The sequence below is a fragment of the Pipistrellus hanaki genome (genome assembly GCF_964339955.1).
Source record: "Pipistrellus hanaki genome assembly, chromosome: 1".
NCBI classification, from domain to species: Eukaryota; Metazoa; Chordata; class Mammalia; order Chiroptera; family Vespertilionidae; genus Pipistrellus; species Pipistrellus hanaki.
Genome location: NC_140503.1, coordinates 11,608,003 through 11,631,741, shown reverse-complemented (window position 1 = coordinate 11,631,741; position 23,739 = coordinate 11,608,003). Strand labels below are relative to the sequence as shown.

The 23,739-nt window shown below is 40.6% G+C and overlaps 1 protein-coding gene across 2 annotated transcripts in view; it reads right to left on the bottom strand.

Annotated features, from left to right (window-relative positions):
* Positions 1-8,370: 8,370 nt before the first annotated feature.
* The window catches only part of GALC (galactosylceramidase), a 39,178-nt gene continuing 23,809 nt past the window's right edge, over positions 8,371-23,739 (bottom strand). Inside the window, exons 12-17 of one of the 2 annotated variants that reach the window (XM_084884011.1) lie at positions 23,499-23,585; positions 20,931-21,081; positions 18,476-18,656; positions 15,237-15,400; positions 13,722-13,798; positions 8,371-10,089 (exon numbers count right to left, since the gene is read on the bottom strand). In XM_084884011.1, coding sequence (XP_084740137.1) covers positions 9,943-10,089; positions 13,722-13,798; positions 15,237-15,400; positions 18,476-18,656; positions 20,931-21,081; positions 23,499-23,585 — 807 coding nt within the window. In that variant the 3' untranslated portion in view covers positions 8,371-9,942. The remainder of the gene's footprint in view (positions 10,090-13,721; positions 13,799-15,236; positions 15,401-18,475; positions 18,657-20,930; positions 21,082-23,498; positions 23,586-23,739) is intronic. The other variant, XM_084884012.1, reaches the window with a different exon arrangement.

The window sequence follows — 23,739 nt, the reverse complement described above, 5'->3', positions numbered from 1 at the left end:
ACAAATGTAAAAACAAATTATACTCAAAGATCTCATTGCCAGTAAGTGGTAGAATCAGGATTCAAACTCAGGCACTGTAGTTCCATAGCCTGTGCACAATGCCCTTACTGAGCAATGCCTCTCCTTTTCAAAGGTGGTGGGGTATTTTGTGGTGTAAATGTACCATCACTTATTTTCTCAGTCCCTGTTTGATGGGCATTTTGATGTTTTGCCGTACTTTGCCAGGAAGAGTGATACCCTAATGCTTGGACAAGCCTCTGGTTAACTTTATGAGCTCCTCTCCTTTCTCAGCAGGCACTCCCAGCAGCAGGGTCCCTGAGTCAGGGACTCTGCTCTGTCATTTACAAAGGCTTTTTGACTTTGTAGTGAAATGAGGGTGCCTCCTCCCCTCACCTCAGTGCTCTCTGCTCCTGCACAAATTCACTACTTCCTCTGAAAAAGATTTAGCATCATGGAAACAAATTCTGGAGTAAGATTCCAATGTCTCTCATTCATGCCTCCTGAACATCCCCTATTGGGTATAGAGCCCATAACCCCGGCATGTGCCCTGACTGGGATTCAAACCATGATCTCCTGGTTCATAGGTTGACGCTCAACCACTGAGCCATGCCAGCCAGGCAACCCTATCTTGTTTGAGATGACCAGACACTTTCTTCTGAGCCATAAATGGTGTTATGGCATCGAGAGCATGAATGACAGACATTGGAATCTTACTCCAAAATTTGTTTTCATGATGCTAAATCTTTTTCAGAGGATGCTAAATCTTGTGAATTTGTGCAGGAGCGGAGGAGAGCACTGAGCTCAAGGAACTGACTGGTTTCTATGCCTCAGGCCCTGCTTTTCCACCTCCAGGGGAGAGGGGAAAAAAAAAAAAGGAAAAAATATATTTTTCCCCTGGAGGCATTTCTAATGCCTGAGACCTGTGTTTAGTGGTGAGGATGTGATCCTGTTTCTCATACTCTTACAGAGAGGCAGCCAATCGATGTATCTTTCTCATCATGAATGTTTCTATCTCTTTCCCTCTCCTTTCCTCTCTGAGATCAATAAAAATGTGTTTTAAAAAAAAAAAAAGATAGGGTAGAAACTTTATGAAATAACTACTCTCCACTCAACCTCACCCCACTCTCCACAATACCCAATTATCTTTGGCCAACCCAGCAGGTCAGTTTTTTCCTATTTTATTCTTCCTTTTTTTTTTTTTTTTTTTTTTTTGTAATGCTAAATAACTTATCTTTTGTGCTGGATGATATGTCAGCTAGTTAGACTTTAAAATTCACCATATTGAACTTAAGGGTAGTCTTTCAGGTTCCATATGCTAATCAGCAGCAACCCCAAACCTCCAGCTTCCCTAGTAATTCAGGATGGAGTCAGACAGACTAATCCATGAGCCAACACTCACTGTGTCTGTATCCCTGGGCACATTTTCAAGGTTCAGTTTCAAGTATGACCTACCTCATGGGGTTGTTATGAAGATGGAATGAGATAACTCATGAAAAGCGATTAACGCAGTGTCTGCCACCTCGTAAACACTACATCCATTCATCCAACAGCTATTTATCTGTTCTATTATATGTTATGCATCAAGGATCACCCTACGCACAATGGGCACAGTGGGGCGTCATCAGCCTTGATCCCGGCTTCCATGGAGGCTTACAAACTAATTCTCCGTAGAGGCCGGCTGTTATTTCAAGATGCTAGAAATGGGAATGTCATTTTTGCTGCTTAAGAAGAAACAGTGTGAGTGGCTCAGCAAGCGTTTGGGCTCGCTGATTCCCAAATGGCAGGGACCTGCACAGTTAAGGAAACAACACAACACTGCAGGGAAACTTGAAATGGCAGAGAGGGGTGTGTGTAGACAGGATGAGATGCTGGCTCCCTGCTCCCAAGAAGCCTTCCCAATGCATTTAACGTCTCCTGAAGTCACCTCACTTCTGAGGTTTCAGGCTCTTCCTCTGCCAGACAAAGTCTAAGACCCTGCTGGCTCTCACATGTTACAGTCATCTTCAGTGTGTGGGTCTTTCATTGTGGTTCCCCCCCCCCCCTAAAAAGCCATGAGGATCGGATCTACCAGCTTGAATAAAGCAACACTGAAAGTAACTAAGCAACATGCCTTTCCACAGGTTGAGACTTTAGTGCAGATCACTGGCGTCAACCTGCACAGTCCCCTTCGCCCTTAATAACTTAGCCCCAGTTTTATTTAAAGTATCCAGGAGCCCAGCTACAAGACTGTAGTTCCCAGCCTCTCTGGTGACTCTGGCCAGAATTTTACTAAATTTACCCAGTTAATGAAACATATGTTGGTCTTTCTATCATATCTTCTTAAAGGGGAAGGAAGGGTCAGGCCCTTTCCCCCTCATGAACAGCAATAAAAAAATTTTAAAAAAAGGACTATGTGGGAAGTAAAATGCTACTGAACCATGCAAAAGAGGGATTTTCAAGAGCCAATTGTTTAAACAAACTTTTGGCTTAAGCATCACCGTGACCCAGGAAGCCATGTGCACTCCCGTTAGAAGATTAAATTAATGATCCCTATATCACTTACACTACTAGGGGGAAAGTCTTCCCAGTTAGGCTAATTGTAAGTTTTTCACTCACCAGTCACTCACCAATGTTTATGGTCATTAAAGATTTCCCATGCACTCTTCTATGCTCTCTGAAAAACAGCTCAAAATCCCCATGCTGTAAGTTACATTTTTATTGGAAAATGTAATGCAATGCTCCAAACAGAAGAGTTTATCTGCTTTCACTCGGATAAGGCATCTGTATCAGACAGGGTTCTCCAGAGAAACAGGACCACCAGGATACATACACACAGAGAGAGATTTATTTCAAGGAATTGGCTCGTACAATTGTGGAGGCTTAGCAAGTTCAAATCTGTAGGGCAGGCCGACAGCTGGAGACCCGTTTAAGTCCAAAGTCAACTTGATGAAGACTCCCCCTTCTTCCAGGAAAGTCAGATTTTCAGTTTGGGGTGGTTTTATTGTTGTTTGTTTGTGTGTGTGTTTAATCATTTAACTGATTGGATGAGACCCACCCAAATTTTGAAGGGTAATCTGCTTTTCTCAAAGTCTGCTGATTTAAATGTTAACCTCACAAACAAGCAAACAACCTTCACGGAAACATCTAGAATAATGTTTAACCAAATAGCTGGGTACCATAGTCACACTGACACATAAAACTATTCATCACAGTGTCTTAGTTTTATGTGCAAACCTTAATTACTTGCAAAAATAACCAGTGTCTGTGTGAATCGGTCATAGAGGATGTGTGGGAAGAGAGCTCTGGAGGTGTGTGCTTGCCTGAGAAACCGAATTTCAACTCACCCAGCCCTGCAAAATATTCTCAAATCATTTGGGATTGATACCCGTTACACCGAGGAATGAGCCAAGTAGACATCTAGTCTCCACAGCAATTGGAACAAGGCAAGAGGGTAAAGACACCCCAAATCCTCCCATGTGTAAACAGCCTGACCCTATATTCACACAGCATCACTAAGGAACCCTGTGAACCTCCAGGGCCAGAAACTGTGCAGGCCCACCTGGGAAGGATGCCACTGTGTCCCTCACACTGCAGAGCTATCCATCAACACACAGGTAGGTTCTTAGTACCATGTACTTACAGGAAATTGTATCCTCTGCCTGTGTCTATCAGGGCCATCCAGTTGAGTGGCTGACAGTCTGTTTGTTACCAGACACAGCAGTGAATCCATTGCAGCAAAAATCACAGATCCAAAGTCCAGGTGCTGCCCAAAGCACACGGTACCCCTTGCATATAAAATATTCCAGATGGGCTTAAAAACACTCCCCACATTCTATTAAATACATACCATACAACTGAAAAACATTCATCAGTGCAATCTGTTGAACAGATGCAGAAAGCAGTAAACTGTCTTTTCAGTGTAATCTTCAAATCACTTAATTCTATAGTGTTCCCCTCTCCCCATGAAAGTAAAAGCTATAAATATCCTGTAGGAACAAAATCACTTCAAATGTCTTGCTCAACAGTCCCCTATCAACCCTCAAAGTGTTTGCATTTTTCTTAGTTGAGTAATAATTACCAATTCTATGGAGCATCAAGTTCAATTTCATTGGAGAAGGAAGGAGAGGAGGAGGAAGGAAGAAGTTGGAAAAGGAAGGGTGAGAGAAGGAGAAGGAAAGGAGGAGGGAAAGAGTAGGAGAGGGGGGAGCAATGAGGAGGAGGGGACGGAGAAAGATGAGATGAAGGGAGAGGAGGGAAAGGAGGAAGAGAAGGAGATAGAGGAAGGAGAAGAATGCGTTTTAGAACAGCTTCAACTTATCCATGAGCTTTAATTTAGCAAAAACACTATGTTCAGAATATAATGAAATTAGAATGCTTCTGACATACAAGGAAAACCAGGCTTTCTTTCAAGTGAAAGTAACATATTAACAAGACAAAAGGAAACTGTTAGGAAGAATCCACCTCTGAGCAAACACTATAGAACACTGGTTTCTAAATCTTACCTCCTGATTCCAGTCTAACTTATCGCAATGTTTTGACATGATACTTTAAAATATTACTAGCAGTGCTGTGTGATAGACAGTCCTTTCTAAGCAGGTCACAAATAATGGAAGAATGTAATCTAGGCGTGTCTCTGTTACTTAAGATGAAGTAAAATACCACTTGCAAAGTGATTTCACTTGATGAAGCCATATTTCACTAGAGTTAAAATGTACAAGGCATCGTATGATCCTTTCTGGTATGGGAAACAAGGGCGGGGGCAAACCACATTGACTTAGAAAGCAATTACCCCTTCACTAAGCAAGATTTGAATTAAATAAGGAAACATGGGTTTACAAGTCACGGAATTCCAGTGAGAGCTAGGAGGTACCTTGGTGACCAGCCTGGCTACTTGGCTTTACAGAGGCAGCAGCTTCAGTGCAGAGGGCTCAAGGGATTCAGCCAAAGTCAGACAGATAAGCAGCAGAGTGGGCATTCAACCCAGACACAAGGACTCAAATGCAATACCCTTGCCAGGGAGCCTCTCCAGGTGTTACTATTCGGTGTGTGCTGCAGCCTGAATGTCTGTGTCCCTCCAAATTCTCACGAGGAAATCCTAATGCTCAATGAGATGTGTTAAGATGTGGGACCTGAGGAAGGGTGGGGCCCTCATGAATGGGATTTGTGCCTTTATAAAAGAGGCTCCAGAGAGCTCCCTAGCACCTTCCTCCAGGTGAGGACACAGTGAGGAGTTCCTGATGTTTATAAGCTGCCCAGGCTATGGCATTGTGTTACAGTATACTGAACGGACAAAGACAGTGTGTAAAGTAACACTGGCAATTTACAGTGTTTTTTTATCTAGAAGTTTGGTTTGACAGCTTCAATAAGAACAATTCATGGTTACCTGTAGCCATATACCTCTAATGCTAACATCACACTTAATGGTAATAGACATTTTGTCCCTAAGATCAGGAATAGGTTGAGGACTCTATTCTAATCACTTCGTCCCTATATTGTACTAGAAGTCCCAATTAGTGCAAGAAAGCAGCACCAGAAATAAAGCAGGCATACAGGAAAGGAAAGTAAAACTATCTGAATCCACAGATGACATTATTTGGTATGTAGCAATCTTAAAAGAATTTATCTCCCCCAAAGGCTAGTAAAACTATCAATAATAAGTGAATTTAGCAAGGCAGTAGGATTGTGGGTTAACATAAGAAAAGCAAATATATTTTGATTTATGAACAACAAATAATTGAAAATGAAATTTAAAACAGCATTTACAATAGCATTAAACTGTATACTAAAAGCTACATAAATTGCTGAAATTATGGAAAGCCAAAAATTGTGGAAATGTAATAAGCTCATAGATTGAAGGGTCAATATTATTAAGGTAACCACTCTCCTTAAAATGATCTGTAATTTCATTGTAATCCAATCAAAATTCCAGAAAGCTCTTTGCAGAAACATATAAGGTGAGTCTAAGATTTATATGAAAATGTGAAAGGACCTACGTTAGCCAAAACAATTGTGAAGAACAGAGTTAGATAATTTAAACTGACTCTAGAACTACAGAAATGAGACAGAGTGGTATTTGCCTAAGGATATACAGATCAACAGAACTGAATGAGAGTTTATTTCTGGATATATACATTTATAGTCAATAGGCTTTTAAAAAATATATATTTTATTGATTTTTATAGAGAGTAAGGGAGAAGGATAGAGAGTTAGAAACATAGTTGAGAGAGAAATATCCATCAGCTGCCTCCTGCATACCCCCTACTGAAGATGTGTCCTCAACCTAGATACATGCCCTTGACTAGAATCGAACTTGGGACCCTTCAGTCTGCAGGCCAATGTTCTATCCACTGAGCCAAACCATTTAGGGCAGTCAATGGACTTTTGACAAAGAATGGTCTTTTCAATAAACAATGCCAGAAAAATTGAATATCCATAAAGGAAAACATGAACTTCAAACTTCTCATTATATATAAAATTAAAGCAAAATGGATCACAGACCTGAATGTAAAAGCTAAAAAATATAACACTTCTAAAAGAAATAAAAAGGAAAAAAATCCCTGTACATTTAGGATATACAAAGATTTCTTAGGACACAAAAAGCACCTATCATAAAAGTAAAAGTGCTAAATTGGACTTTTAAATTAAAATTTTGCATTCTTGAAAAGATATGGACTTAGAATAAAACAATTCACAAATTATATACCTGATATATTTTTTTAAAAGAAAAGAAACTCGCATCTAGAATATATAAAAAGCTCTTATGACTCAACTAGAGGCCCCGTGCATAAGATTCATGCACAGACAGGTTGACTGGGCCTGGCTGGCAATCAGGGCCAATCGGGGCCTGCTGGCTCTGGGCCCTCCCTTCCCCGGCTGCCTACTGCTAGCCAGAGCCTTCCTTCATTCTGCACCACCCTCTGGTGGTCAGCGCACATCATAGCAAGCGATCAGTCTCCCAGTCGAACTCCTGCAGTGACAATTTGCATATTAGGCTTTTATATACATAGACTAGAGGCCTGGTGCATGAAATTCATGCACAGGAGGGGGGTGTCCCCTCAGCCCAACCTGTACCCTCTCCAATCTGGGATCTCTCAGAGGATGTCTGTCTACCTCTCACAATCTGAGACCACTGGCTCCTAGCCACTCACCTGCCTGCTTGCCTGATCACCCCTAACTGCTCCCCTACCAGCCTGATTGCCCTTAACCACCTCTGTCTCACCCTACACCCGGGACCCCGGATTCCCTCCCTCCGGCCAGCCGCAGGCACCCAGGATCCAGGCTGGCTTAATCCAGGCCAACCGCAGACATAGGGGACCGTAGGCGGGCAGCTTCACCCAGGCTGCAGCCACAAGTGCCCGGGACCATGGGGTGGGTGACTTGTTCCTCTCCCAGGCTGCAGGTGCAGGCGCTGGCAACCAGGACTATGGGGTGGGCGGCTTGTCCCTCTCCTGGGCCGCAGCCTGGCTGGTCCCCATTCCTCTCTTATGAGCTTATTTGTGCCTGGCTGTTCCCTATTCTTCTCTCGAAAGCTCATTTGTGCCTGGCTGGTCTCCATTCCTCTCTCCCCAGGGTTGAGTGTCTGAGCCGTTATGGTATGATGGTGTGAGGGCATGATGGCCACTTGCATATTAGCTCTTTATTATATAGGATAAGACATACAACTCATTTTTTTTAAGTGAGCAAAAGATTTGAATTGAGATTTCACAAAATAAAATATATAAATGTAAAATAAGCCCTTGAAAAGATGTTCAACATCAAATGTACCTACTACATACTCACAAGAGAGGGTTAAAATTATAAAGAACAACAATATGAAGCACTGACAAGAATGTAGAGCAACTGAATCTCTCAAAATTGCACTTGGGAGTGTGAAATTATGCCATCATTTTGGAAAACAACTTGCCTATTTGTTATAAAATTAAAAGTATACTTCCCAAAAGACCCAGCAATTTCACTCCTTGTTATTTACCCAGAAGAAATGAAAACACAAGTCCACACAAAGACTTGTCCACAAATGCTCATAACAGCTTCATTTGTAATACCAAAAACTGGGAGGACAATCTGTCGTCTAGCCATACAATGGCATTTTCTTTCAAATAAGAAGCAAACCACTGATATACCCAGCAACATAATCAAATCTCAAAGCATTATGCTGAATGAAATAAATCCTTCACAAAGTAGTACACAGCATCTGGTGCCACTTTCTAATGTGTTTAGGAACAAAGTAAATGTATCAGTAGTGGCAGACGTCAGATCGATGGGTTCCTGAGATGGGGCGTGAGAGGAAATACAGATGTACAAGGAAGCTTTCTGGAGTGATGGAAATGTTTGATATTTTGTTTGGGGTGTTGATTACATGAATGTATCCTTTAATCAAGACTCGTTGAACTGTATACTTAAAATAATAACATTTTATTGTATGTAAGTTATACTTAAGTAAAGTTAATTTTTTAAAAATATGTAGGGACTGAACTGGAAATCACTTAGACATGGTTTAAATTTAAACTTTTTCTCTGTAATCTGATTTATTCTAATATTTTGTTTCCTGAGTTTAATAGTAATACAAAATTTAATATCAGTGTAGCCTATATTAAACGATTATAAATTTCAAAATTGAAGAATCAGTTCATTGAAGCTTTAAACTTTCCAAAGAATTGCAGAATTTACTTTATCCACATAAAATGACTGAGTTGTTTCTAGGACGTACACTAATTCTTAAATATAAACTATACTGCATGACAAATATGCTCACCCATACTTAACTCTAAATGCACTGGTAGTATAATAACATAAATGCATCTAACCACACAAAATATTAGATCCAATTCAATGCATTAGCAATTAGTTAAGAGCCCCCCTTCTGTATACAAGCAGAAAAAAAATTCATTCATTGACTCTTTCAATCTCTTCCCAGTGACTCATGAGAAGACAGACCAGGAAAAGCACATGAAATGATTCAAGAAAATTTCCTTCAATTTCATCTTTAGACCCATGTACAGCATTGGCTGTAGGGTATTTTCTTCCTCCTTCCAGCCCACCTGGGAAATGTTATAATGGAGAGTTATAAGATTATATGACTAAAAGTGGATCTGAAAGAATTTTTTTTAATATATTTTTATTCATTTTTTACAGAGAGGAAGAGAGATGGATAGAGAGTTAGAAACATCGATGAGAGAGAATCATCAATCAGCTGCCTCTTGCACACCCCCTACTGGGGATGTGCCTGCAACCAAGGTACATGCCCTTGATCAAAATCAAACCTGGGACCTTTCAGTCTGCAGGCCGATACTCTATCCACTGAGCCAAACTGGTTTTGGCTGAAAGAATTTTTTTAAATACAGATAACCCAATTAATCTATTACTTGTTATTGCAGAAATGGCTTTAGAGGTAGTTTATTAGTGAGACAATTTTCAAATCATTCCATTCATCATATCTATAATTTAAAACCATCATCATAAAAAAAGGAAAATAAAAAGTATTTTTCAGAATAGCACATTGAAGTGGTCTTTAAAAAGCAGCATTTCTAGTTTTCTTTAGTTTAAGACAAAGACATCAGCTCACTTAGACACACATCAGCATTAATAAATACATTTCTGTGTTAGTCAAGTTATTATCACCTGCATGAGGACTTCCAAATAAGATGACGAGGGCGTTCTCAGCATTGACACCAAGTGTCAAGGTCTGGGCCACCCAAAGCCCTCCTAGGGGTGGAACCAATGTACCATCTGAAGAGTAAGGTACACACCAGGTGATGTTAAAGATTCACCTGTTTTTCCCCTTGGAACCGGTTCAAAAAAAATCTTCCACATGATCCAATAAAAACATAGTTCTTCCTCATTTACTCTTCATTATTTTTAGCCTCCAAAGGCTTATATATAAATCCATTAAAAAAAAATTGGCTCTGAACCAAACCAAAAAGAAAGAAAAAAAAAAATCCAGTGTTCTACAGTGCTCTGTGAATATCAGGGTGTGGCGTCCACGTGAAAGTTGTCAAACTGCGCAAAATCAAAGGAGTGAGTTCCAATCGCAGCCCAGCCATTCTTGGGGAAATTCACTGGGACCTCTGACCACAGAGGCTTGCCATTCAAAGTGCCGGAGGAGACATGACCCTGGGGACAAGAAAGGTGACCCTTGAAGACATATGAAAATGACTGTCCGAAGTCCGTTTCTTAATACCCTGTGGCCCACCCACTTAGTGGCGCAAACACCCTCCTCACTTAAGACTAACTGCGGGAAAACAATTCCATGGGTTGGAACAAAAGTTTGAAATATAGGAACAACGTTCTCTGAGGAAATTCTTATCTACCTATGTAAATAGTTTCCAAGGCACAAGAAATATCACAATATTTCTTTGGACTCCACCAAAATGTTGTAAAACCCACAGAGTGAAGTGGGTGAAGCTTTTCATAACATTATAAAATCTTAGACAAGAGCCCACTGATATAAAAGAAAACAATTTGTTTTTTACAAGTGGTTGTAGGTGCATGGATCATGGGCATACATGACTGATGGAACCAAAATGTCCATATATGTAAGTCCTTTCTGTCCCAGGGTACGGAATATAACTTCAAAGTCATAGGAAGAGCCCACCCTTAGTTATAAAACTAGCCACCATCCGTGATGACTGCCAGGGGCAGTAAGAAGGGAAGTCCCATAGAAATGACTTACTGGTCACTGACAGAGAAAGATAAAGTAACATCCTCTTCAAGTGGCTGCCATTCCTACTTAGCTAAGGGCCTAGCACACAGTGAGTAAATGCTAGCCGGTGCTCATTATCATTATTATAGTACATTTATGAGCATATATTCACAGCGTGCAATTACAGCTAAACATTTCAAACTAGCTAATTTCAAAGGATGAAGAGCTAAAGACCCAAAGCATGAGGCCGAGAACTAAAATTAAATCTGTTTTTAAGTCTATAATGCAATAGACTTCAATTTAGCTTTTTCGTTTTACAGATGGAGACACTCACACTGAAGATTAAAAACCGAAGTCAAGATTTACCAGCAGAGCTAGGAATTGAATCCTAGTTGTTCACACGCATCCCTGTTACTACACACATGCACAGTCACCTCAGCTCTAGAAGTACTCATTAAACATCTCCTGCCACTTAGGGAATGGTGAATATTAACACAGACCCAAAGGATTCACATACACAAGTCATATTAAGCACAAAACCTATCTAACAGTACCTCCTCTCCTCGCCTCCCTCTCCCCCTGCCCTACTCCCCAGGCATCAGCCAACCTGGCTGAGCTGCTCCTCATACAGGCCCTCCCAGTGGCACCCTTAGATCAAACATTGCCCACTCTAAGAGGTCTTGCCTGACCTCTCTGTTGAGAAAATCCAATCAGGTAAGCTATTGTATCTCGTTATTCCATTTTGTTATTCATAATTTTATTTATTGATTTATCTACAAGTTCACTGCCTTAAGAACAAGAGTCAGCCAACTATGGCCCAGAGGCTAGCCACCTGTTTTTATAAATAAAACGAGTGGCCCAGTGCATGAGATTCATGCACTCGGTAGAGGTGGTGCCTCAGCGCCCTCTCAAAGTCTGGGAGCTCTTGGGGAATGTCCAACTGCCATGGAGGACAGACTCCCACCACCGTCACTGCACTTGCCACCATGAGCCCGGCTTCTGGCTGAGTGATGTTCTCCCTGTGAGAGCGCACTGACCACCAGGGTGCAGCTCCTGCATTGAGCATCTGCCCTCTGGTGGTTAGTGCACATCATAGTGACTGGTTGTTCCACCATTCAGCCAATTTGCATATTAGCATTTTAATATATATATATTAAAAGGCTAATTAAAAGGCTAATATGCAAAGTGTTTCCTCGGGAGTTCGACTAGAGGTTCAATCGCTTGCTAAGCTAGGTCTAGGGAACCTACTCAAGCACGAATTTCATGCACTGGGTCTCTAGTATAGGATAATAGGCAAACAGAGTAATATAAAGAACAGAGAAATGTTCAGAAACAAGCCTACATGCACATGATGATTTATTACATCAAAAAATGCAGCCTTCAATTCATGGGCAAAAGGACAGTCTATATAATAAATGATGATAGCTATCCATTTGCTTAAAAAGATGATATCAGGCTCTTTACCTTATAATTCACAAATAAATTCCAGATGGATTAAAGACTTAAACATAGAACACACCCAAACTTTATTTAGTTTGGGCGCAGGGAGAAAACCTCCTAAGCTAAAGGGACACCTTCTTAAACAAAATAAAGAAAACAAAATAAAGAAAGAAAACATGAAATATTTGATAATACCAAAATTTTACATTTCTATTCATGATATATACCATAAGCAAAATTAAAATACAAATCATGAGAACAAGAAAACAGGAGAAAATATCTTTAACATATATAATAGACAATAGGTTACTATCCAGAATATATAATAACCTCATATAGGTACATCAGGAAAAGACAACACAGTAGGAAAAACAGGAAAGTATTCAGTGGATAACTTCAGAGAAAATAAAATACAAATGACCAATAAATATAAAATGTACAACTGCCCTAATTATCAATGAAATACAAATTATATTTATTAGTTTGAAAAAAAATCTTTAAAACTTGATAATATCAAATATTATAAATGCTATAAAATTGATACAGTTTGGCTAGCAAGAGGGTAGTATCTGTTGAAATTTAAAATGCAATTCCACCTCTAAATATCTGCCTAACCAAATAAAAGAACATGTGTACCCTAAGAGGCATGTAAAAGATTTCTCCCCCTATCTGCAAAAAAGGCATCCTTTACTGACTCAGTTCCCCGAACAAGAAAAGAACTGGGAACAAAGTTATGCCCATCAAGTGTGTATAGTTAAGTAAAGTATGATGGTCCATACATAGTGATACTTCCTGAAAATTTAGTATTGTAATTTTGGTGATTGGGTAAGGGAAGAGAACAAGTCCAAAAGGTTCTCTCAATTCCATTTTCTAATCTCTATTATAACGTGAGCAAAGTTATGCCAGGACTATCTTGGCAGAGAGAAGCACGTTTTTACAGAAGAATTTCTCCATAGAACATCCCTTAGAAGCATGTCAATCAACAATTCATGATTAATCAGTGATTCTGACAAATATTCTTAGAGGCCCATGGTACTGCAATGAACCTGGTATCTTCTCTGACAAATATATTCATGGAAACCAACTTCGAAAATATTGTGCTTACAGTCAAAAACCAAATTATAGCTGAAACCTGTTTGGCTCAGTGGATAGAGCATCGGCCTGCGGACTGAAAGGTCCCGAGTTCGATTCTGGTCAAAGGCATGTACCTTGGTTGCAGGCATATCCCCGGTAGGGGGTGTGCAAGAGGCAGCTGATCGATGTTTCTCTCATCGATGTTTCTGACTTTCTATCCCTCTCCCTTCCTCTCTGTAAAAAAGTCAATAAAATATATTAAAAAATTATATTCAACATCAAAAATAAAGTTATGGGACTTTGCTTAAACCTATAAGCTCCAATTATAATCTTCATTCAAACAAACTTGAAAAAACAGTTCAATTATTGGGGTGATATAGTCAATAGCTGATGGCTCTCCTCTGGGTTTACCCCAACACATAAAATTATTCCAGGGAGTTGTGGTTTGCTGATAACATGCCAGACTTTCTGCCTATTTCCATTATTTATCAACACCACCCTCCCCCTCCCCCATCTATTCACAGAAAATGCTAGAAAGGGACTAGAGAAGAGCATCTTACCTCTAGGCATGCTGATCAGCAATACTTACCTTAATAGTTAAAGTGAGTGTATACCATTCTTGTGCTGTAACCTCAACTTGCCCTACAGCATATATGAGCCATCCAGCTGCAACACAAAAAGGTTATCTAAATCACAGAACCACATAACTCAGTGGGGACTCACAGGTGGCTTTAGTATGTAATAGAGTTGACCTTAATAAACATCTACATTTCCAGATCTACAAATAACTTAAAACAAAACATCTTTCATTTGAGCATGCATTCAACAAGCACATATTGAGATCCTACTCTGGACCACATACTATCTGCAAAATCACCAGAGAACCAGAGAAATAAACTCACAAACCAACTATCATATAACACATTAGCTTCTATAGTTCCAGAGTACACTTTTACCCGATTGGACTAAATATGAAGGACAGGAGGAGGATTAAAAGACTACCATAAGATGTCTAGCTGGTGTAACTGATTACATGGTAACAGCATTCACTGAGAATCAGAGAGAGAAAATAATGAGTTAATTTGGGCTGTTATTACACTATGTTTGAGTGCCTGAGAAAAAACCCAGGATGAGACCAGGGGGATAGTTTAAAACACAGAGCAGTAGGGACTAAAGACTCAGATTTAAATTCTTAGTTCCTATTCTGCCGCTAACTAGTTGTGAGACCTGGGGCAAATCAATTAACCTCTCTGGCTCTTGGATTGAAAAATGTAAGGTACCTTCTAGATCAGTCACGCTATGCTTATGCAATTTCTACTCTCATGTCCTTATTACCCACTTCCTTTTTCATTTTTATTTTACTTATGGAGACCTTAGAAAGAGATGGAGAGCAGCAAACTATAGAATTTTTTATTAATGCAAGAGAAAAAGCAGGAGACTAAGAACCAAGCAGAGCTACCACCACAAAGTCTAGTTTCAACAGAGAAGTATCCAAAATCAAAGGGAACTGGATGGAGTTCAACTTGAACCTGGTCTAAGCACCTATCTAATAAAAGGGTAATATGCAAATTAACCATCACTCTGTCACAAAGATGGCAGCGCCCATAGCCACAAGATGGTGGCACCCAGTCCTCTCAGCCCCACTGGAGTCTCCCAGTTGCCACGGTGACAAGGCAAGGGTACCGTAACTGGCCAAAGATGGACCTCTGGGCTGTGGAGAGCCTCTGGACAGCGGGTGCGGAGCGGCCAGGCCCCACAGAGAGTTACTGGCACACAGATTTGTGTGCAGGGCTACTAGTTCTGGACAAAACACTATTCTACATAAAGCAAGGGCTGCTAAGATGAATGAGAAAAGTCACACTGTTTTCAATTTATTAACTAGATTAGGAAATAGGATTACTCTATTTTAAGCATACCAATTCCTCTCCTTGTATTTCCACAGGCACAGTGGCCACTCCTGCTTTTACTTACATGTTTCCTGAGCACTCTCTACCCTCACCCCCATCTACGCAAATCCCACCCTTACTGCCAGCTCAACTCTGTAATATACGAGAAAGCTTCGTACAAGTTGCCTCTCTCTCATGCTATAGAATAAGACACTTACCCAGATCACCTGTAACTCTGTAGGTTCCATTTGCGAAAATCCAGAAGAAAATCCCTCTGGCACTTCTAATCAAGATGCCACCTTTATTTACTCTTCCGGCAATGAACACACCTCCCTTCCTAGGGGTCTCTATGTAAACATCACACATGATGGTCATGTTGGACCTGCAGAAGGAAACTGTTGGTTAGGCTTTCCATTGTGCCATCCGAGCACAGCAGGATGATGGGTCACTGCACAGCCACATGCTTCCAAACTTCTAATAGAGGTGAGTACGTGATCAGCTGTGGCTGTGCTTGTAGGAAGAATGGGCTTCGAGAGTCTTCATTGATGATGGTTTTAAATTTTATAAGACTAAAGTTAACTCATTTCATTGCCTCTTTTAAATAATTACCGGATGACAATATTTACTGTTTTTATGTTTCTTAAGACTATATTTCTTCTCTCTATATAACTGTGTCTCATCCATCCTAAGAATAAGTAACATTAAAAGAAGCAATTTTTCTAGAAATTCATAAAAGGCAATCTGCCAACAATTGTTTATTACATTCCCATCGGCAAAGATAAGCAGTGAAAGCAATGGCAGGGGCTTCTGAGAAAACATCAATGACTTGAGGGATAAGTTTTATACTTAACACTAACAAGACCTAAAAACTCCAGACAAAAGATGTAAAATTATTTCTCTGCAAAGACAGAGCCAACTCAATGTGGACTGTAGTTGGGGTTTTCAACCTGAGTAACACTGAGACCAGCAGGAGGGCCTGTTATCCTGAGCAGGTGGAGGGTGGGCCCCTTGGATTCTAACAGATTCCCAGGTAATGCTGATGCTGCTGGTCTGGGGATTCCAGATTGAGAACCCTTTTCTCCTGCAGAGCTTCTCTGTTTATACAGAAGCAGTAAAGCTCTGACTCTGAGATGAATAATGGACAGTAGATCCAGCCAACTAGGAGCCATCAGAGCTAGGACTTGACTCTCCTCCAGTCAATGCTACTAGATACCTTAGGCAGCGACCGAGCTACCTCAAACCAACATGATCTCTGAAAACAATTCACCTTGCACTTGAAATATAACTGCAAACAAGAAAGAAAGCCTGGCCATAGCCAAGTAAAAAAGCAAGCAATCTACCTAAAATAAAAATTAAGAATGCCCCAAAATACATTGGAAATGGGGTAAACTGGATCTAGAATTATGTGGCTTTTACACAACTTTTTTTATCAGTAGAATTTGCACAGTAGAATTTTACTATGTAAATGAAAATATAAAAAAGAAGCATCTACAACAGGTATCCAACAATAAGGAAATCACATTTACTCCTCTAATCAGAGCTGGGCTACTTTAGGGGAAAATTAAATGCTAAGTAAGTAACGCCAGTCTCTCAGGTATGTCCTCCCATAGTAATCAATACATCCCTACCTCTTTTCTGGTTTCTTAGAGTTTGAATGTGCTACAAATACTGTCTGCATCATAAATTATTTGACTTATAGTGAAAGAAGATTGAAATTTTTTTCTTTCTTTTATGTCCTGTCCCATTGCAGAATAAGTGATTCCTGCATCAGAACTTACAGGCAATGTTACAGATAATGAATGAAGTAGAGTAACGGTGTGGTGCGCTCTTCCATAGCCATAGTCTCTCCGTGGTGCTGAGAGAACAAAACCCAGCCCACATATGAAGCAAATTTGATCAAAGGGATGTAGAGTTTGGATGTGTGCAGCCAAAAGGTAACTTTGGGAGGTTCTTTTGTGTGTGTTTCTAAAGAATTTTCTAAATTAATTTTTAGAGAGAGGAAAAGAGCGAAAGAGAGTAAAAGATGGACTGGCTGTCTCCTGCACACCCCATATGGGGATAGAGTTCACAACCAGGCATGTGCCCTGACCAGGAATCCCAACAGGACAATGCCCAACCAACTGAGCCACTCCAGATAGAGGGCAAAGGTAACTTTGTGATTGTCTTCAGATCCCAAACAAACCTTACTAAGAACATGGAAAATCATAAGTTGCTCTGGGGAAGTCTACCTAAATTACTGTGCTGGTACTTAACTACTTGTAAGTATGACAGAGGAAATTCTACTGAAAACACAGATCTAAGAACTGGCAGCACACATTGAGAGCTAATTCACACACACACACACACACACACACACACAAAAAAAAAAAAAAAATACAGAGAAAGCTCACTAATGAGGCTGTGAGGTGTGGTCCAAAGAGCATGGGCTACAGAACCAGAGAGATCTGGTCTCTTACGTGGTTCTGCAATTTACCAGGGTAGGATCATGGGCAAATCTCAACCGGAAGCCTGATTCCCAATCTATAAGCTGGGAGGATGAGGCCTCTGCCATAGGTGGTTGCAGAGACTTACACCAGTGTTTAGTATTTCCTCTGTAAGGGTCCCAGAAACTATGGATAGCTGACAGAGCTGGGGACTAGAATTGTGATTTTTAACAGAAAAGAGGCAATACAGAAGGGATAAGGTTTTCTGCAGCATTCCACAGATAAACAATTCAAGATTCTTTTCTGAACTATATTCCCCACCTTGTCTGATTTCCAAACTGCAGATAGGCTATTTGATAGGCGTAGCATTAATAGCTTGTATCACTAAACTTGGAACAGTTTCACAGTGGAATTATACCAGCTAAAAAGAAAAATAGAAGAAAAAAACACACACCGAAAACTGATATAATAACCAGTACATTGGAATTCCCTAACTGACTTAACGGGGAAGAGGAATTTTGGTTTTGTCATTATATTTTAAGTGAAAAACAAATACAACTTGTCTCTTTAACAAATGCCTAAAGAATTGAATTTGCTATTCAACTAAAAGCTATTGTAATTTTCACTAGTGCCATCTACAGTCACAGGCTAGAATATTGTAATTCTAGTATAAACCCAGCAGGTGGCACCACCAGATCAAAAAAAAAACAAACAAACCAAAAATAGCCACTCAAATTATATTGTGTAAATAAATGCTAAATTACGATTGGTCCAAAAGTCCTCAATTTTTATATGAAAATCTTCTGTTACTGGAATAATTACTATTAAACTGAGCAAATTAGAGGGAAGGAAACTGACACCGCAAAACAATTTGCTACTTTGGGGTCACCATAATATTCAGTAACTATCACACACCTATTAGGTGCCTGGACAGGACAGGAGGATGGTGGACAAGTCTCTGTTTCAGAATGTACTCAATGGCACGACAGGGTTACTGCAGTCAGATCTACGTCAAGAACGCCAGTATCACATACCACTTGTAATCCCCGATGATGCTGATGGTGCTGGCGGCGTCCGCAGCCCACGTAATGGGCCGCTGATTGAGAACCTGGCGCAGCGTGAAGCGGTGCTCTCCGGGGTCTTCCATGTTCATAAAGTATTCGAACACGCCCGTCTGGTCAGCAAAATTCGGGGCTTCACTGAAAAACGGGTATTCTGTTCAGAATATAATAAATTCTCGGTTTAATATCAAATCCTCGCGGAACATTTTTCTCTCGGAGATCTTACGGCGCATTTTAAAACACTGCTGAAAAGTTCTAAACAAGGAAATGAAACCTACAACCAGTCAAGAGGTTAGGATTTAGGTTAATAATGAGATTTTGATGTTACGCTGTCATTCGTTAATGTCAATAAGATCGGTGTGACATACAGACTTTACATATTTAACCCGTGCACCTGCTGAAGGGGAAAGACCATGAATCCTGGAGGAAGGCAGACCTGGGTTCAAGTTCTAGTCTGGCCCTGGGCAAAGTGCTCCGCTTCCCTGTCTCCCAGTTCCCTCATTTCGAAGTGGGAGGAGGACAGAGAACAAAGACATGAAAGAATGTATATAAAGTGCAGACATAAGCCAGCCCTGACCAGGACGCAACAAGCGACAGTTTTGTTATTTCTAATATCTGTCAGACAAAGTTCTAAGTCACTGCTCACTGTCATCAGCTGAGAGACATTAGAAAAGGCTCCAAACACAGGATTTAGAAATCACAAATTTTCTATTTCTAAAATGGAAAGAAAAAAAAAAAAATCCGTGTTGAGCCTAAGCTATCAATCTCTTCTTAGTTTTATTAAATTATAATCTTACCATGTTGAAGGCACTAGATAAGCAATTTTAGTCATAATATCTTACGGCAATTTCTCACTTCCTGATTTTCCAAGTGTTTTCACATTTGCCACATCATTTGAGACATTAAGAACCCTATTAAGTAGTTCTGAGGCCTGGCCTCTGGTGTTTAATTTCCTTTTCAGTGTATTTTAGATTGGAAGGGTGAGGATTGCCTTCTATCTGCAGGTCACAGAATAAACGGTCGGAGTGCCCACAGGCCATGTCCCATGCTGACCCCTCCTGACCGAACGCAAGGAGGGTTAGTTACTGCTGCAGACAGAGGACTGCGCCCGACGCTAAGATACTGGAGGCCATTTCAGGGACTTGAAAACAGCACCACGCTCTGCTGTGGAGGGAGGGTCACTGTTGCCTGATTTATCCTAATGATTGAGAGGACTCAGTACACAGTGCAAATGGCCTTGTACTCCTGTCAACCAGGGATTGCTTCCTGGGAAGAAGCTGAGACCCTGGCAGGGACCACTGGGCAGGGGTGGAGGAGTCTGGGAGTCAGATCCGAGGTGGTAGCGGCAGGCCCGCAGCAAGAGGAATCTGGGTCTCTCTCCCAAAGCCAATCTTCCTCCCTATTTCCCCCCTCCAGCTGTGGATCCTAGGAGCAGAGAATCTGACCCTGCCTGTGAGATCCATGATGCTATGCCCACACACCTACTAGTCACCAAGTCTTGTCAATTACTGAGGGCTCTAGGAATACAATGACTAAATTACCAACAGTTTTCCTACATTTGCAAGATTTCCTAAATTTCCTAATAATCAAAAGCTTTCTAAACAGTAGCAGGACAAATCTTCCCAGGAACCCAGGAGAGGACACACATAAAGATCCTGGGCACACGAGAGGGTGGACAAAGAGTTGGATTACCCAAGGATAGAGTAACTGCCCACAAACACTATGGGAGGAGAGATGTGAATGTGCCTTAAATTCTACACAAAGGACGATGGCTTTCACGAAATCTAGGCAAGGGGCAGTAGCAGTGCAACAAATCTTAAGTTTCACCAAAAACTAGTTATAACTCTTTCATCCTGACAATGACCTCAAGGCTTTTGCTGGCATTGAAAAATAAAGGGTCTTCAAATAGAGATTTACCCTGAAGTAACATCCTATATAATAAAGAGGTAATGTGCAAATTAAACCTCATGCCCTCACAAGATGGCTTCCTATGACCAGGCCAGCAGAGTGGTTTGTGAGGGACAACCAAAGGACTGAACAAGCAGGCTGCATGGGGAGACCAGGCCAGCAGGGGGGTTAGTGAGGGATGACCAAACAACTGAACAGCAGACTGCATGGGGTGACCACGCTGACGGGGGGCAGGGAGGGGGACCCGTTAGGGGCAATCAGGCAGGCAGACAGGTGAGCTATTAAGATATTAAGAGCAAGCGGTCCAGGATTATGAGAGGGATGTCCCAAGGGGTCCCAGATTGGAGAAGGTGCAGGCTGGGCTGAGGGGATGTGCGCGGACCTCTAGTAAAAGATTAGAGACTTGGAGCTAAGTGAATGCACTTTTACAGTGCTCCATCACACACTGGTTTCACAGGTAAAATCTCTCCATGCCTGGTAAAAATGGGAACCAAGCTAAAGTTGTAGTGAAGGAACTCACCAACGTTGAAGTCATCCTTGTAGATGGGTGGGAAGGGCTGGGACTTGGGAGGTGGCGGGTAGCTGCCTTTGCTGCCGGTGGTGAGAGTGGTGAGTGTGAACAGTTCATCCTCTTGCAGCTCCACTGTGAAGCTGCCGCTGCTGTCAAGGAGCTAAAAAGAAAACGTGGTGTCAAGGCCAGGGCTTTGGCTTGTCTTATTTGGGCAAAATGGCTTTTTAAAACAAAGGCTCAAAGATAAGCCAAACTCATCTCTGTTAGAACTTCCTAACCACTTATAAAGGGTACAGCCTAGATCAAGGCCTTCCAAAAAAAATTATAAGTTATTTTGAAGAGTTTGTAAGATTATTCTTCATAGAAAGCACTTTTTAAAGACTTTCACTACATCGAAGGAAGGAGGACTAGATGATCCCAAAATCTACTTCTATTAGCGCATTATTTTCCATTAGATTGTAAGTTCCTTAAAGCTGTACAGGTGTAGGCAAAAGTAGGCTCACAGTTACTTATATGGGAAATAATATAAAAACTTAAAATAATATAAGAACAAATTTTTGCAAACTAACAACTGTAAACTGATTTTTGCCCACCCTTGTACATGTGTGTGTTTTAAATATTACATCATTGTCTATAATAAAAATAGTATATGTAACACTTTATACGTGTTTATGTCTATATATATTTATGTTCAGGGTGGGGCAAAAGTGGGTTTACAGTTGGGTGTATGGAAAATAATATAGTAATTAATAAATAAAATACAAGAAAAAGTTGTTTCACATATTGCCAACCGTAAGCCTACTTTTGTCCAACCCTGTACATATTCAAAACACATAACTAAGAGATCTGCTTATTTACTATTTAATTCTGCTTATTACTTTACTAATTTTTTACTAAGGTAAAAAAAATCCATAAAATCTCACTGGTGACTCAGGTGTTAGTCACAGAAAACCTTTTACTGTATAGAAGAAAAAAAATTCAACTCATTCTATGTTCAATATATATTTCAATTAGCAAGTTAGATTTATAACACATTTATGATCTTAGCAAAATCTCTTTAAGTCACAATATCCTCATCTATAAAATGAGACAAAACTATGCATACTTCCTAGGGCTTCTGTGAGGGCTGAAAGGGATAATATTTCCACAGTGCTCCTAGCCCAGAGTGTGACCTATGAAAACACTTCCTCTGTCTTACCTGTTGTGTGCCAAAAGCAGTCTAGTGTACAATTAATGTAAGCACTTGATGTATGCCTATTCTATGATATTTGAGCAGTTTTCTTCCTACTTTGAACTAAAGGGGGTACTATTCTATCTTTGTTTTAATAATAAATTGTTGGTCAGATCTAAAAAATATCTAACACCATATTCTGACTCGGAAATAGCCCCAAGTGATATTATTTTTCCTATGGGGAAAATCAATTTTATTATGCTAGTTCTAGCAATTGTTGTACAAATAAAACAGACTGTTCTTTTTTTTCTTTCCAGATTTAATATTAATGCATGTTCAATCATTGAGAGTGGCTAGTGGGTTCACAGGATATAAATAATTACCAGATTTGCGTCAATTAGGGGCAATAATGTGCCTGCTTAGGCCAATCCATTCTCTGAAATATTTTCTGAGAAACCACCATGCACTCCGCACTGCAGCAGGCTCTTGGATAAAAAGCTAAAGAAGGCAGGGCCTCAGTTCTCAAGGCGGCCAGTGCGGTGGGAAAGTGTTTAACTGGACAAGCACATATTCCCTGGTGGAGAAGAGCTAAGGCTGGTGGGAAAGGCCCTGAGGAAGTGACCTTGAGCTGAGTCTTGAAGGATGACAAAAACATGCGGTGAGACATTCTAGGAGGCAGAAAAGGCATGTGCCAAGTCACAAAAGTAGTTAAACTGGCATGTTATGCTCTGGAAAATGCAAGCACTTTAATCTGCGAGGCCAGTGTCATAGGACACGCATCTCGAGGTCATATGGAGTGTCAGGGGCTACACTAAGAGATGTGATCTTACAGGAAAAAAATCACTGAGGCACTTTGAGCAAGAGATGAAAAAAATCCGATCTGCATTTTAGACACATCACTCTGGTAGCAGTGTGATGGGGATCTGAAGAGAGTCAGATTAGCGGCAGGGGAAACAGGAGGTGGTTTCCAAAATCTGGGAGTAAGATGAGGAATGGAATCAAGCAGTAGCAGTAGGAATGAGGAATGGGTTAGAGAGGCGTGTGGATGGTAGAATCCACCATGCTCGATCGCTGGTGGTATATAAAGTGTGAGTACATAAAGAGTAGGAAAGACAGTTTCAAATGAGACTCAACTTTCTGACTGGGGCAACCCAAGAAAAAGATGGTGGTATCATTCTCTAAGACAAACCGAACACCTACAGAAACGAGCAGATCTATAAAACACAAACTGCTTTGAAGACGATCTCTATTTTATTTAAAAACAAAACAAAAACTGTTGGAACAACTTTCTATTATGCTTCAGCCATAAAGTCAATTATAAAATTAAAAGTTCTTAATTCATTAATCAAATTTGTTCCCTTAAACTGTTGCAATGCTCAATACATAGGAATTTGTTTTAATACTACCCAGAGAGAATCCAGTTGTTTAAAGAGAAACCTCTCCGATGACTTCCCAAGCTTGCTGTACCACACCTGCAGCTCTGGTATTTCACTCTGAGGAGAGAGCACACAGGAAGCACAGCTGAGCGGCTCGTCGTACCCTTCTGAGGACTTCCGAAATCAGTGCCAGCAAGAGCGAACCTGTGGCCATGTGCACTTTTCTTCTATCCACCAAAAGGCCCGCCTCTCAGGTTTAAATTTTGAAAGT